At 45.4% G+C, this 16,257-nt stretch overlaps 1 protein-coding gene across 3 annotated transcripts; it reads right to left on the bottom strand.

Annotated features, from left to right (window-relative positions):
• Positions 1 to 1,960: 1,960 nt before the first annotated feature.
• On the bottom strand, positions 1,961 to 14,927 carry BLCAP (BLCAP apoptosis inducing factor). Of its 3 annotated transcripts, none has more exons than XM_081195555.1 (3): positions 14,908 to 14,927; positions 11,705 to 11,836; positions 1,961 to 3,800 (listed from the first exon to the last, which is right to left on the bottom strand). In XM_081195555.1, the coding sequence occupies exon 3, from the start codon at positions 3,662 to 3,664 to the stop codon at positions 3,401 to 3,403; it is 264 nt and encodes an 87-aa protein (XP_081051681.1). In that variant the 5' UTR covers positions 3,665 to 3,800; positions 11,705 to 11,836; positions 14,908 to 14,927; the 3' UTR covers positions 1,961 to 3,400. The 3 variants fall into 3 exon arrangements, with proteins under 3 accessions (XP_081051681.1, XP_081051680.1, XP_081051682.1); XM_081195554.1 differs by lacking the exon at positions 14,908 to 14,927 and adding an exon at positions 14,711 to 14,830; XM_081195556.1 differs by lacking the exons at positions 11,705 to 11,836; positions 14,908 to 14,927 and adding an exon at positions 14,711 to 14,745.
• Between the last annotated feature and the right edge of the window lie 1,330 nt (positions 14,928 to 16,257).

Raw genomic sequence — 16,257 nt, 5'->3', positions numbered from 1 at the left:
CAAGAGTACAGTATGGGCAAGAGTACAATATAGCCACCATGGCTAGCAGCCACTGATAGTCGTCTTCTCCTCAATGGATTTGTCTAATCCTCTTTCAAAGCCATACAGGTTTGTGGCCATCACTGCCTCTTGTGGGGGCAAAATCCCAGAGTTTTTACACTATGTGAATAAGTATTTCCCTGCTTCCCTGAATATTCCAGCATTCAGCTTCCACAAGTGTCCAGAAGTTCTAGTAAGAGGGAGAAAAGCCTTTCCCTATCCCTATACAATGTAATAATTTTATACACTTCTTTCTTGTCACCTCCTACTCATAGCAATCAAATCCCATTTATTATTTTGGTTGTGCTTTTCTGAACCTGTTCCAATTCTACAATATCATTTTTGAGATGAGGCCTCAAAACCTACTTGCCTCTAATAGCTTACATTACAAACTATTTTGTTATTGCTTGTTTGTCAGTCTTACATGGCTGACCACCTATTGCCACTTTCTAACACCTCCCCTCTTTTCTTTTCCTCTACCACTCTGAGTTTTTGCCAAACATGCAAGTGAAATCAGCTAATTCTCCCCACTCTGCTGCCCACTAAGCCTTCAAGTTTGGGGCTTGATGAAAATATTTGTTCATTCCAATTCCTGGATTTTGGCATTTACATTAAACTTACTTTTTCTGTTAAACTGCCCTGTTATTTCAGGAACACAAATTGTGTTTTGGGTTCCACATGTGTGTGGTTTTAATGTTAAAGGAAGTTTACACAGCCCAGCTTTGATCGTACATAATGTCGAACTGATCCAATGGCGTCCAGATAGTAACCAGCAACAGATAGAGCACACAAAAAACCCAGAGTGCCCCATGCCAATGGCCAGGAAATATAACTGCAATGGGGAGAGAAACACAAAACGTGAAAGCTAAACTTGGCAATGGCTGCAATCAAAAACCCAAGCATAACTATAAACCATACACAGAAAGCAAAACATAAAAGTTAGATGGGTAAATCCATAAGAAAAATGCCAAAATCCAGAGTCAGACAATTCCTTTATTAGGGCCAACCAAAATGTCACAAATTAGTGAGGACACATTCATCAGGATGAATGTCAAGCAAAGTGGGGAGCAGAGAGGGAGAAAAGCCGCTTGGTGTTGAAGCCATAGATCATTTCAAACAAACAGTTTTGATCTCCACCGCCTCCACTAGCTTGTAAAATCATCTCTTGCAACTAAGAAAGAATGCAGCTCCAACAATAGTAATAGAAATGGTTGCCAGTTCCCAGCTGGATCACAGTTCTTTTGTGTGTAGAGAATTGCAGTATCAGATATAGGAGCTCAGAAAGTCAATCAGGAGTACAGCAGTCTAAAACACAGAACTTACCCATATATACAAGTTCCAAAGACTTGCACATTAGCTGTGTTATTCTACTAAGGGGGGGAAGCCCAGTGACTACTTGGGGGTTCAATGCACTAAAAGCAGCTTCATCTTCACCCCAAATCACCTCATCCCATGCCAGTTCAGAAATGGTGTGCTCTCTTTCTTTCTTTCTTTCTTTCTTTCTTTTAAGCTGTGTTGTCATCTAGCCTGGCTGCTGCCACTTTCCCCAACTATCCTTTCCACTGTACCCTCCCCTCCGGTTTCTTGCTTATTGTTTCCCACTTCCATTCCAATTTTATAGTTCTGCAAGCACTGACATAGCCCAGGTGGTAAGTTATTCCCCCCCCAAAAAAATATAGTGCTTTCTGAACTCAGAAAAATGGTCATCAAAACACTTTGTGAGAAGGGTCAGCAGGTCAGTGTCTGAACTGCCACATGAAAGTGAATAAAACAAGATGAATTCTATTCTTTGCTTTGGCTTCCAAGCAAATTGTCCTGGGAACAGAAGCAGGTAGGGGGAAGAGGAGTTAAAACGCTGCAAATCCGAAGGCCTTAGTCCAACGAGAGTGACTGCATCATAAATGGCACTAGTCCACAGACCAAAGTTTATAAAGCTTTATTAAACCTTTTGAACAGCTGTGCAATGAACAAACAAAAAATAAAAAAAAATCTCTGTGGAGGTTTCACGATTGGTTTCTCATTTCCAACTCCCCTGGAAAGAAAAAGCATTTTCAGCAATGCTCTTCCAGGGAAAGATTGTGCAGAGCTAAACAGGTGGCAAAACAAGAGCATAACCTTGAAATGTTATCCAAAAAGTGTATGCCTGCTTCCCCCAAAGGACTAGCTTATGCTTCAGTGAAACAAACGTTTCCTAAGGAAGAAACATATTTATTTTCTGGAAATTACTGATGTGCAAGAGAGTGAAAGCTTGAGGGTGGGGATAAAGCTACGATCCAGGCATCACCACAAAAAGGTTTCCCAGAACCACATGAAGAGATGCAGCTTAACCATTAGTTGCTTTCTTCCTCCCATAAATTCATGCACAGGCTCACTTACTTGTGATGAGCGATAGTAATAATACTCTTGGCCTCAAAAGGGAAAAAAAGAAAGAAAGAAAGCAGCAAGTCACTCAAGTGACAACTCCAATCCAGTATCCAGAAGCAGCCCATACCTCTCGTCAGGCTTAGCACATACAAGCTTCTCTACTTGCACTTGCCGTTCGCCTTTTCAGGTTAGAAACACTGAGAGCTTAAAAGTCAACAGCAAAAATAATAAGAGGGATCCTGAAACATTACAACAGAGCATGCTTCTTTTCAATTCAAGACCACTGGTAAACTGTGGATATTTGGCTGGGTGGGGTGGTGAGGCAGGCTCCAGTGCCTGTGTAGTAAAAGTGGCATCATGACAACTCTGGGATTTTTGAGCTATGATCTATGCAGATAAGTATTTTGGAAAGGACTCAGGCAGTGCACACATTCCAGTTTGGCCTGCTGTGATGAATCAGCAGCCTCCTGGCTCCAACAGCTTTTAAACTTTATTAGCCATTTGCAAACCCCCCCCCCCCCGATGTTCAGAATGAGGAACACTAGCTCTTTATCAAAAGCAAAATGGAGAGAAGGCTTTCCAATTTCAACAGGATCAGATGACACATGTTCCAGAGTACTGATGGCTGCGTCCTCAACTAGGCAAGGAGTGAGACCACTCCAGCGTCAGGCAATACTCAAAACGTCTCTTCACCACCAAGTCAGAAATAGAAGGACCAAACGCAGGTAATACAGGGCAGGAAAAATGGGGTGGGAAAAGGCTACCCACCAACTGCTCTGTTTCAACCCCAGGACAACAACGTTATCACCATAAACAGCTTTTGTAAAATTTTACAGGCAGATTGTGGAAGGGCAGGTGATCATGAATGAAACACTTTAATCCAGACATACAAACAGGTTGCTTGTACTCTAATCACATGCCTTATAACCCCTCCTTCCCATAAAACCGTCCTTTTAAAAGAAAAAGAAATAAGGAGCTTGCAACCAGGTAGAGGGTTTTAGGTGCCAACCACATTGGGATCATGAGCAGAGTCCGGCAGCTGGGAGCCAGAGCAGTGATACAAGAAACAATTCCCCCAGCAACTGTAGCAGATGAGGAACAAGGCGGCCAAGAAGACCAAGGCACAGATTGTGCAAGGTTTCCGCTCCAACAGAAAGCTCAGTAGGTAGAAGCCCATGAACACTGAGTGACTAAACCACAAGGCTGGGTTGAGGGGCTTTGGGATGAGGAGAACAGGCAGTAACCACTGGAGGCAGTACATGGTGTCTAGTGATCAGGATGTCACAGTGATGGCAGCAATCCAAAACGGCAGTGTAAAACGTCTCCTCTGCGCATTCAACTCTTCCAGAATCAGATGGGCTGACTTCATAAAAACGTGTGGTGATATATGAGCAAGTCTTAACAGAAAGGTGGGGGGGGGGGAGGGGAAAAAAGAGGGGACAAGTCAGCAAGTTGGATTTTCCAAGTGTTTTAGATTTGCATTGTGTAGCAATCCAACCCAGCTCCCCAAACCCTACTGTAGTTTTCACACTCCAAATCCCAAAGCCTCATTCCCCCAGCTGCCACTTTCCTGGGTTCATGCAATCCCAAGCTCTAGTGCAGGGGTCAGCAACCTTTTTCAGCCGTGGGCCGGTCTACCGTCCCTCATACCATGTGGTGGGCTGGACTATATTTTTTGGGGGGGAGGGAATGAACAAATTCCTATGCCCCACAAATAACCCAGAGATGCATTTTAAATAAAAGTACACATTCTACTCATGTAAAAATACTCTGATTCCTGGACTGTCCACAGGCTGGATTGAGAAGGCGAATGGGCCGCATCCGGCCCCTGGGCCTTAGGTTGCCTACTCCTGCTCTAGTGGTTCCTTCTTGTAGCCTATGGGGGAAGAGACAGAAGATGCATGAATCTATTGTGGCATCCTTCTATCTCATGTACAGGTGATTGTCACAGGTGTTCCTATGTAGTTTGAGAACCATTAGGCAACCAAGGTCAATTTCATTCTACCATGTTGTCAGTACTTGTGAACACAGCATCTGAACACACACAACTACTAAATTAATTCACACACACTCCTCTCTCTCCCTCACTTACACGAACGCTGCAATAAAGTTGGAACATGAAAAGATCAGCACACCTTCAGAGTTCTTCTTGATTTTATTTTCTTCATATTTTGAGACCACTGTTATGCTATATTGGCCAAGTGTGAGAGCACAAGGTACAGTGGTACCTTGGTTCTTGAACTTAATCCATTCTGGGAGTCCGTTCGACTCCTGAAACAGTTCGAAAAGCAAAGCGCGGCTTCCAATTGGCTGCAAGAGCTTCCTGCACTCGATCAGAAAAAGCGGAAGCTGTGGTGCACGTTTGGCTTCCGAAAAACGTTCGCAAACCGAAACACCCACTTCCAGGTTTGCAGCATTCAGGAGCAGATTTGTTCAGGAACCCAGTCGTTCGAGCACCAAGGTACCACTGTATCTGGTTCAAATCTTCCCTCAGTCTTGAATTCACCAAGTTGCTTGCCCAATGTTACTACCTCTCTGACTCTGTTGTAGGGACCGCTGAAAATGTATATGAAGAACTTTCAACTAGTGACATTCCCTATCAAATATGTTTAGTGGGTAAACCAGAGATTTGTAGAGCCCTGATTAAGAACCCTACATTCTTGGCCATTTGTATCCAGAGGAACGTCCTACTCTCAGACACCTTTCACTGCCCTCCCCACCATCAAAGGCTTCTTGCCTTCTCCAGATAAGCTGTAGCTCTCAGTCGTCATTGCTCCATCTACAAACAGGAGGCAGAAGCAAGAGTTGGAAAGAGAACTACTGAAAAAGCCCAGTTCAAATAATACACAGCTCCCCCAAATGCAAGTATTACTAAGGCTATGGCCACTGCAGAGACAAATGCAAAGGAAAGCCTAGAACTGCATACCCTGTCACTTGAGCTTCAGACAAGAGGAAACAACAATGTTTTTGCATTATGAATGTTGAGCAACTAAGAGGAAAACTTACTGTAGCCCTACCAGCAAATAGCTAATTGTTAAGAAAGGAAGGAAAAGAATAACTCTTTATTTTCTGAAGGCCAGCCATTGGAAAACAGAGAGATCAGGTCACGCTGGGCTCAATCCAGGTGGATTTTCTATATATACTCCATTGTGAAGAATTTGTCTGATGTCACATGCTTGCTGGGAGACACATAGACGAAGATAATCATGGACTGTGTCTAAAGTACTTCAGTTTGAAGGAATAAAAAACTTTAAATGACACAGACTAATCAAGAAGTATTTCTTTCTATCTGAAAAATGATTTACAGCTCAACATAAAGGCAAAGGTCTTTTGGAAAACCCATGTTAAAGAGAATTTAGCCATAAATTTGTAGAATCTGGGCAGTGAAATTTTCCCCACCCAGGGATGGGTTCAATTTTCCTTTATCAGGTATGTGGCATGAATGAAGGGAACTAAACATGGAGGATCAGGTTTGTACAGCCTTCTTGATGCATCACACAAACCAGTACTGTCAGCAACAAAAAAGGAATGACAACCCATCCTACAATTAATGAAACTTTAACCATAATAAGCCATAGTTTAATAAATGGGGTAGTTTAATTGGATGGTGACACAAGATACAGTTTTCTCAGTAGTTTCATGCAGCATTGTGGAACTCCCATCCAGGGAAAACTCAACTATCCCACATGTTTAGAAGATTCAGGTGCCAACTGAAAACATATTTCTTTGTCTGGGCTTGGAACATTATGCATTGGACTCTACCCCAGCAAAGTTTTATTGTCCTTGTACTGTTTTCAGTTCTTGATATAGATTTTAATGTTTTATTTATTGCTTTATCATGTTTGTATTTTATGCTTGTTGTTAGCCAGCCTGGGTTCCCATGGGAGAAAGGGCGAGATAGAAGAACAAACAACAATATTGTCCAGTTGCCTGAGTGCAAATATTGTTTGGGTGTAAAGTTGTCCTCATGAATTTAACAGAGCAAAGTTACCAACTTCAGGAGAAATTTTATAGTGCTCCTTGACAATGGCTTTCTTAATGCTAGTCATAACAAAACATGAGATACACATGGCAAAATCTGCCCAAGATTTATTTGTAGGTAAGTAGCAAAACACTTTGTGAATAGGAATTTCTCCTTTGTGGCAGCAAAGAGTGCCTCTCAGGAGCACTGAGAGAGAGGTGACAAAGAACTAGCAAAGGGATGCAATGCTGTTTCCCTTAACTCTCAGTTGAACAGCTATCATACATGGCTCTGTTGAGCTGTGCAGTATTATGCACATTGCCATGGAAACATCAGATAAGACTAGCTTGAGGACATCTGACGATCTTGTAGAATCCTACTCCGCTGACTACATCAAACACCTTGCTAAGATCAACAGAACTGAGGTAGAGTGGCTTACTTTGTTCTCTGCATTTCTCTCATAGCTGGTGCTGACAAAAGATCATATTTGTTTTTGATCTGCTTGCACAGAAGTGGGACTGTGCCTACCAAAGCACTGAAGCATAAAGTTACTGGGAGTACCCTCAAAAATCATTCTGGCAAATACTCTCCCTAGGGTGCAGATGAGAGAGATTCCAATGCCTCTGGGGTTGCCTTCATTCTTACACAGCATGATAATGTTAGAACCACATGTTCAGTAGAACTACTTCTTTCCTCCAGCAGCAGAACTAGTTATAATGGACTGTCTGACTTTTCCACTCCCATGAACCTCAGCTGTAATACCAGTCTTCCCAGGTACTCTCTCTCTTGCCAGGGATTCCATGAGTTGGCTCTTTGTACTATCATTCTTCATATGTGTAAAGTATATCTGATTTGAGGGCTGTCTTGAGATACATCTTTTTCATAAGAACATAGTCTGAATTAGTTTTCTACTTGTGAGATGCAGCTGCTTGTTCCTGTAGATCATGCTGCTATCCAGGGTCTGACAGGCAGGAGACTGCTGAAGTGGGAATGAGAGTGTGTCATACGTTACATGACTGCTCCCCAAATAAGAAGCAGTTTACAGTGGTACCCCGCAAGACGAACGCCTCGCGAGACGAAAAACTCGCAAAACGAAAGGTTTTTTCGTTTTCGAGTTGCCTCGCAAGACGAATTTCCCTATGGGCTTGCTTCGCAAAACGAAGCTTGCCCCGGGGACAGCGGGTCTTCTCTTTTGAAGCAAGGGGCTGCGGGGAGATCGCTATCTCCCCGCAGCCCCTTGCTTCAAAAGAGGTCCGGGGGCAGCGGGAAGCGACGCGCTTCTTCCCCGCTTCCCCCGGACGTCTTTTGCAGCAAGGGGCTACAGGGAGATCGTCTTTTGCAGCAAGGGGCTGCAGGGAGATGGCGGAGAGGTCCGCGAAGCCTGGGCGCGCTGATGTCAGCGCGCGCAGGCTTCGGCATGCCGGCAACCCTCCGCCAGCAGCGGCAGCGCTGCCGCTGCTGGCGGACAGGTCCGCGAAGCCTGGGCGCGCTGATGTCAGCGCGCGCAGGCTTCGGCATGCCGGCAACCCTCCGCCAGCAGCGGCAGCGCTGCCGCTGCTGGCGGAGAGGTCCGCGAAGCCTGGGCGCGCTGATGTCAGCGCGCGCAGGCTTCGGCATGCCGGCAACCCTCCGCCAGCAGCGGCAGCGCTGCTAGCGGAGAGATCCGCGAAGCCTTGGCCAGACAGCTTTTGAAGGCAGGCAGGGGGGAGCAAAGACATTCGCCCCCGCCAGCCTTCAGAAGAGGTCCAGGACCTCTTCTGAAGGCTGGCGGGGGGCAAAAGTCTTTGTCCCCCCTGACTGCCTTCCCAGGGGCTTTTAAATCGCCCCGGACAGCGGAGAAGTCCTCCACTGTCCCGGGGCAATTTTAAAATGCCGCCCGCCAGCATTTTAAGATCGCCCGGCACAGCGGAGAAGTCCTCCGCTGTCCCGGGGTTTTTTAAAATGCTGGGGGTGGGAAGAAAAGCCCTTGGCCCCCCCCAGTCTTCAGAAGAGGTCCGGGGACATACTGTCCCCGGACCTGGTCTGAAGGCGGTTTCCCTAGGAACGCATTAATTGATTTTCAATGCATTCCTATGGGAAACCGTGCATCGCAAGACGAAAAAACCGCAAGACGAAGAGACTTGCGGAACGAATTAATTTCGTCTTGCGAGGCACCACTGTATATATGATATAGGCTAATCCACTACAGATTTATACAGCATCTAAAATAAATGCTTTCTATACTGCACTTTTTGTTGGCTTGAGTGTCTTGACCAGGCTGTATTATTTCCCTTGGCATACGACATTTTAATTTCAGTAGGCTTTAAATCAGTTATTTCTAGTCATCTTGCCAAAAACTGTCTACCACTCTCCCATATATTGCTGTGTTTAGAGAAAGGAAGACCCACAGCTCAGTGGTACAGCACATACTGTGCATGCAAAAGTTCCATGTTCAGTTGCAGGCATCTCGTGTTATGAAAGGATCTTTGACAACAGGGTGGGGAAGGCCTTCCACCTGAGACCCTTGGGAAGCAATGCTAGTCAGAGTGGATGATACCAAGCTAGTTGGAACAATGGACTGACTTAATGCAAAGCTGATTATATAAAAGGCACAAGGCACACCTTCAGGTTTAGATCTATACAGCTTTCAGTATGGAATAAGGGCAAAGGGCAAACAAGAGAATGAAAAACGTTAAGAGTGCAAGTGCTGTAGGAGAAGTAAGAAATACACTGAACAACCTCATCTCCTGCTAATGCCAAGATCATGGTGGTGCTAGGTGCCATCATGGTAACCTTTGCCAGTTGTCACTGATATTGCCTATGCTATGTTGGCCAGCACATATTAGGGCTATGACTTGCATTTTAATCAAACCCTTCCATTCAAATCACTGAGAAAAAATTATATGATAGTAGATGTCCATGCTCCCACAACTGCAATAGCATCAAAGTACAAGAAACTGAAAATGGCAATTTTAGGTTTCTGCCTCAACGCTTATCCCACCATTCCCCAGAACCACTTCTCTATTCCCCTTCCATTTAGAAGCAGTTACATGCCAACTACGTGAGAGCAGCATGTGGGAGTGATATAGAACAGGTTGTAGCAGCCCTCTCACACTCAATATCCATGAGGAAAGAGAAATTGAGGATTGAGAAACCAACCATGCTTGTTGATTCCAGATTATCTGGAAAAGAGATACAACAAAGCCCTAAAAAATGACATCCTGTTCACTTCCGAAACACACACAAATCCAGTTCGGCACTTTCAATACTTTAATGTGGAAACAATAAAAAGATGACTGTTTTGCTGATAACTAAAATTATTCACTGCTGGCTTGATGAAAGAAATTAGGATCTTCCCCTTCATGCACCATTAATAAATACAACTGATGACAGGAAACAACTCTGTCAAAACAAAATTCAGCCACTAGGAATGTGCAAAGGACAGAGCCTCTACAGCCCTCAAATAATCCCTGTTGCTCCAAAAATTATCATCTGAACAAACCTTGCTGTTCTTATGCAGCTTGTAAAAATACATAAATAAATAAAAAAACACTTTAGCAATTGTAGCTGGAGGCCACTTATTAAAATCTACCACCAAGGTCACCTGGACTACAAGTAAAGTATGTTTAATAGTAGCAGGGGAGTAGACAAGGTAGATAAAAGCATGCTCAGCTTCATCATAAATGATGTCTCTTTCCCTGCTGCTTCCATTTCCCTATTCTCTTTGGTGAGGTTTCTGGGAGTCATGTCACTCTGAGATTACCCATAGCCTTTACTACATTCTCTCTACAGGTTTTCATGTCAATATACTTCAATTAGCAAAACAAGATATTCAGCCTCAAAGGTTTTCCCCTTTTCCCTTTAGCAATTGCATTCTTAGAAGTTTAGAGGATACTGTTTTACTGTGACAACCACACAGTAAGAGACCGAGATTTCAGAAAAAGAAGGAAGAACAATTATGGGTGCAATATGTGAACTTTAATACCCAAATAACTGTTCTCTAATTTCTATGAACTACTGTATAAGGAAAGATGGATCACTAGTTAGTAAAGCATTCCTTCTAAAAAAAAGGGCATTGCGTTATTCAGCAATATAAATTTTTTGAATAAAAGAGAACAAAAACCTGTATTAACCTGCTTTGCAATTACAGTGAAGTAGCTATCTTGAGTGACTTTCTTCACCAGATAAACCTCAAAGGGAACAATGGAGAAATGCTTAGAATCCTATGGGCTTTATACCAAGATTGACTTCAAGGCTTTACAGGCAAGTTGAATTTTCCCTTCACATTTTCCCCATTTATATAGTAGCAGCTGACAGTGGCATAATGCAAAGTAGTTTACCTGTGTCAAAATGAAAGAAGGTAAGCTAATGGGCTGGCACAGGTGGAGGGAAAATAGAGAGATTTGTACCTCCAATTTGCTTAGTGTGCTTGCTGGCTGTGGGGGGTAGCATTGTAGTTAGATGCAGAGGATTGATGGGAGGAACCAGTATGGGAGTGGTGGTGGGACAACTATGAGTGGTCAGAGGGAGAAGACTAGGAACAGAAGGTGTCAGTAGCTGAATGGGTAACAGGGCTTAGCGAGGTGGGGGAGTCTGTGGCAGAGTGAAGTCAAGAATCAGTAGCTAAAGCTGGTGAGTGGGAGGAGGGAGGTCAAGAGGCTGATATGAGCCAGGCTGGTGAAGAGTCATGGTTGTCTCCCTCTCCTACTACAAAAAGCTCCCTTCCCCCTCTGTCTGCCAGAACCAGAAGAGGGCTGAAAGGGGCAGAGCAGTGACAGGATGCCCACAGGTGCAGTCTCCAATTGCTTGGAAAAAACCCTGAAGAGGAGCAAACTTAGATGGCTATGGGGAGGCAGGGACTTTCAGTCTCAACATCTGCTTTAATGGAGTAAGACAAACAGTGAATGAATTGCTGTGTTTGTTAGACCTGACACTTAGCCAAGAGATCATGCGGAGATCATGTTTTCCTAATACAGAGCTAGCTCCAAATTTGAATTGTGTGATTTACTGGCCGGATCACTCTGTGACAATCACCAACAAAATAACTGTGCTATCAAAATAGGCAATTGGGTGCTCTCCAGATGAGGTGGACAAACTCTAATCCCTAACTCTTGGCTATGCTATCTGGGACTGATGGGAGTTGTAGTCCATAACATCTGGAGGACACCACATTGACCACCACTACAATTTTTTTTAATGTACTGCAGCCTTCAGCAATCTGATACTCTCCAGATATTTTGGACTACAACTCTCATCAGTCCCACCCAGGATAGCACACATCTGGAGAGCACCAGATTGCTAAAGGCTGATTTACTGAATGTGCTAAGCGCATGGTTCAGCAAAAGTGCTGCTTCAGAGTACCTCAGGAGGAGAGAGACAACTGTTACACAATTGTCAACTTCAACCTGGCATCCAAGGAAGAGATTTTTGCAGGATGATATACTTCTGTACTGAAGAAGGTCACTCGGGGGAGGGCGAAAGAGGCAAGGGAAACTGGAAGAGAAAATATACAAAGTAAATGTAATTTAAAAACTGAATGGGAATTGCACAAACATGGAGATTTCTCCTCAGAAAGGAAGTAAAGCAAACAGTGAGATTCCAGATTATTATTATTTTACTCTCTAATAATAAAGAATTGCTACTGAAGTGCACTACAGTATTTACTTTGTTCATCCTCAGCAACTTAGGAGGAGAGGGAGGCTTGTCCACCTCACATTTTAAAGAACCAAGTCTGAGAAAATATCACCAAGGATGTTTATGATGGAGAATCAAACTTAAATCTCCCAGGTTCAAGCCCACCACTTCAAACTAAACTGTCTTGTGTGGCCTCTAGAATTTTATTCCAGTTATCACAAGCAGCAACATTTTAGACAGCAACTCTTGTATAGGCTTCAGGCTGTTTATCCATCATCTTTGCATAGAAGCTTCACACATAACTAGCTAAAACACAGGTACCACAAAATGAACCAATATGGAATGAAGATGTAGCAGAATAGTTACTTCATGCTTCTTATGTTTCCAAGAAAGCATTAAGACTTACCAGCCAAAGAACTAAAAGCCACATGTCACCCTAGTTGCAGAAAGCTGTTTACTGCCAATTTACAGTTAAAGGAAAATTTCTTCCTTTTAAGATCTTTAGTGCTTTTGAACAGGTGGGGGCACTAAAAATGTATTCTCATACCCAACCCATTATATACCTACTGAGCCACATACACACTCTGATGAGAAGAAAAAGTACTCAGAAAATGAGGTAGAAGCAAATCTAATGTTCAGCGAGCTCTTCAATTAGGTCTTCATTATGGCAAAGGCTGCCAAAATCAAGTGTTCTGGAGTCAACACAGGAAAGTTTTACCAAACAGATTCTGCTATTTCTACAATCCATTTAGTTTTGAAGTATTCATACTTTTAAATATTTGGTGCCAACTGTGCATGGGGTCCTGTACAGAACATAGATAGTGATCAGAAAGGAAGTTACTATGAATAAAGACAATAATTTATGGGGGGGCAGCATCAGCCACTGTGGTGGAGCTATGGAGCTCAGCACTGGTGCTGTTGCAGTTTACCTAGACAGTCTTAGGGTGGGGCATGACAGCAATGAGGTTGGGGCTACACAGATGCATTGACAAAGCTACGCTGGTGCTCCCATCAGTTTATCTGTGCGGCTCAGACTAGCTGTCACTCTGCCCTATGTCCACACCAGGCATAGGCAAACGCGGCCCTCCAGATGTTTTGGGACTACAACTCCCATCATCCCTAGCTAACAGGACCAGTGGTCAGGGATTATGGGAGCTGTAGTCCCAAAACATCTGGAGGGCCGAGTTTGCCTATGCCTGGTCCACACCATCCAAGTAAGGTACACCGCTACTGGCGGGGGGAGAACTTGCAGTCCTTGGCCTAATGCCATGCATGCATGGCCATGAGAGGGGGAAATGGGGAGAGGAGGAGGAGGGATGGCAAAAAAGAGAGAAAAAACAGGGCAGAGGAAAAGAGAAGAGTGGTGCCACACCCACTGTTCATTCAGGCCCGCCCACTACTGGAATTTAGTTTCTGACAGATCACACACAATGGAATTTGGTCAACTGAAAAAAGACTCACCACCCCTGATTTAATGAGAGAGTAATATTTTAGGATTAGGCAAGTACTGCTACTTGGCAACATCAGACCATAGTCTTCTAGTGACAGTCCACCCTCCTCCTTTAATCATTGTCCTGCTAGATGCCTCTAAACAGCAAACAGGCATTAAATGAAGATGTTGCTCTTCTCCAGCACCTGGTACATCAAGGTTCCATTTAACTATCTTGGCTAACAGGCACTGACAGACACACAGCTTTGTCTATTCCTTTTTTTTTAAAAAAACACATATTTAAATACACATGCACAAACACCTTAGATGTTACAATTTAATTTGTGTTTTAAATGAAATCTAGGCAGCTGTAGTATACTGGCATGCTGCTGTTTATCTTACTCCCCATGCAAGCTACTTGAGCCATTTCTTTTGAATGGGAAAGCAGCAATGTCTTGCAGCCCCTTCAGATACTATTGCAACTCCCAGCACCACTGATTATTATCACCTACGCTGGCTGCGGGCTGATGGGAGTCCCAACAACCCCTGGAAGGCCACGAATTCTCCACCAGCTAGAGAGCGGACTTAATAATCCAAGCACACAGTCGGGAATTAGATATGCCAGAGGTTGCTAACCTGTGTGTGGCCCTCCAGATGCTGCTGAACTCCCAATTCCCACCAGGCTCTATCAGCACATCCAAGGGGCCAGGAGTCCACAGGGCAACGACACCTGGAGGGTCCACGATGTTAGAATTCCTGGAACTCCTGACACACAACACCTGACAGGAGCCGATCGTCACTTTTAAAAGGGGGGGGGGGAGGGCAAAGGAGCAATTCTTCTGGTCCACCCCTGAACCCCGACACACCGCATGCCAATTTTCACTGGACGCAGAGCGGGCGGAGAGGGGGCAGGATCGGCGCCTGGGCCGTGTCCGGCCCACACCTGTGGACACGGCGGAGCTCCCAATGAGGAGGCCTCGGTTCAAAAACACCAGTGGGGCGATTGAGGGGGTGGCGCTCCCCATGGGGCACAAAAGACGAGGCTGGGGATGGGGAGAAGCGAACAGAAAGGAGGCAGACATTCAGCGGGGGGCGCTGCGCATTCCTCGCCGCCCCCCACGGCCGAACCCTCGCGGGCTCCTCGTTGGGGTTCGGAAAAACGGCACTTCCCCACCCCCACCCCGAGGGACGGTTCCACCCTCAGAGCTGACGCGCGGAGCAGAACCACCCCGGCAGGAGCTGCCCCCTCTGCCGCCAAGACATTCCCTCAGGCGCCCCTTCTCCGTTCCCCTCATCCGCATTACCTGCGCTCCTCGCCATAGCGCTGCCTCGCCGCTAGGCCGCTCTCCCTCCCCGACGCCCTCGGCTCCGTCTCTGCGTCTGTCACTCCCCGCAGGACCCCTCCTCCTCTCCAACTGCCCACTCAGGACCAGAGCCGGGCCGCCCGCGCCGCTGCCTCCTTTCAAGGCGCAAGCAGCGTTACACACCCACTACCCCTTACCGAAGGGCTGGGCGGCCTGCTTTAAAAGCGAATCTTGTTCCGGCCTGCGAAGCCGTGCCTGCTCACCAGCTCAACCGTCCCGTTGTGTTTGAAACAGGCATTGCAGTAGACAGCCCTTTCAGTTTGGCTCTAGCCCGTCGGCGTAACGGGCCTTCCGGTGGCTCGACAATTCCACGATGATGAATATGCAATAAGGGGGCGGGGCCCGGGCTTGGTTGCCGGCAGGAGGGCGGCTCGTGCGCGAAACTGGCAGCCGAAGTTGGTTCCTCGTGTTTACACGGGTGCGGAAGCAACAGCCTGGATAAGCAGCCAAAGTTTTTGCTCCTGCGCTCCTAGAAAAGTAATTTTGTTACCCAGAGGCTGGGCCCAGGATGGATTCCGACCACTTCAGGAGGCAGGCATAGATGGTGCTTTGGAATGCTTCTTTCAAATTATTTTTTATTAATCTTCCAAATTATTACAAATCAAACCAAATTTATTACAATTTCTTAAATTCAGGTTTCCCGCTCCTGTTGCAAACATATCTTTTCCTCTCGTAGCCGCATCATCTACTTTTGAATGCTTCTGTTGTCTGTGCCAAAAAAAACAACCCCACCTTGCAAAAAAAAGGGGGGGGGAAAGGTGAATCCACACGGTTCTAACCAAGCCCTCTCTCTGCCTGGCGCGCTCCTGTTCTGGTTGCTGAAGCTTTTTGAAGCGGGAAGCGATGGGAAACGCGGTACCTGCAGTCTGGAGTGCTGCAAACGCTCCCTCACACCCGTGTCTATAAGCGAGAGAGCGTGGACCCGTTATTTCCTGTTCCCGGTTTTGTAGAACAGCATCCCCTTCTGAGATGCAACGGGTACCCGCTGTACTGTATATATATAGTTTTCAGAAGCAATTGGAAGACATTCGGGTTTCAGTAGACTTTTCAAACTGGCTGAATTTTTATTGTTAAGGTCTTTCTGCCTCGGGTGTGTGTCCCCCCCCCCCCATGTTCAAAAAAACCTATTTTTATTGTATTCTTGCAAGTCAGCTTGCAAAAAGCATGTAAGAAAAGCCACCATCATTGCACATCGTATATATGAGCTAAATATTTTTGCTGCCTCTGCTATCAGACAAGAATGCTGATGTCAGCAGCTATGGTAACACCAATACACCTGCGGTGGGGGCATGTTTATGCAATGCGAGAAGCCTTCAGGCGATAGTTGTTGTTTTTAGGCTACTCAGCAGCTCCAGATCAGCACAGTAGAGAACACAGGCAGCACCTGCTTGATCTGCAACAGGGCGATGGCAATGAAAGCAGATGGCGATGAAAATAGTGCAATATTCTACCCCAGGTCAGTCAGTACAGTGGTACCTCGGGTTACA

This window comes from Podarcis bocagei (genome assembly GCF_964188305.1).
Source record: "Podarcis bocagei genome assembly, chromosome: 5".
NCBI classification, from domain to species: Eukaryota; Metazoa; Chordata; class Lepidosauria; order Squamata; family Lacertidae; genus Podarcis; species Podarcis bocagei.
Note: the sequence above shows the minus strand (reverse complement) of the source record. Positions and strands in the feature narration are given on the sequence as shown.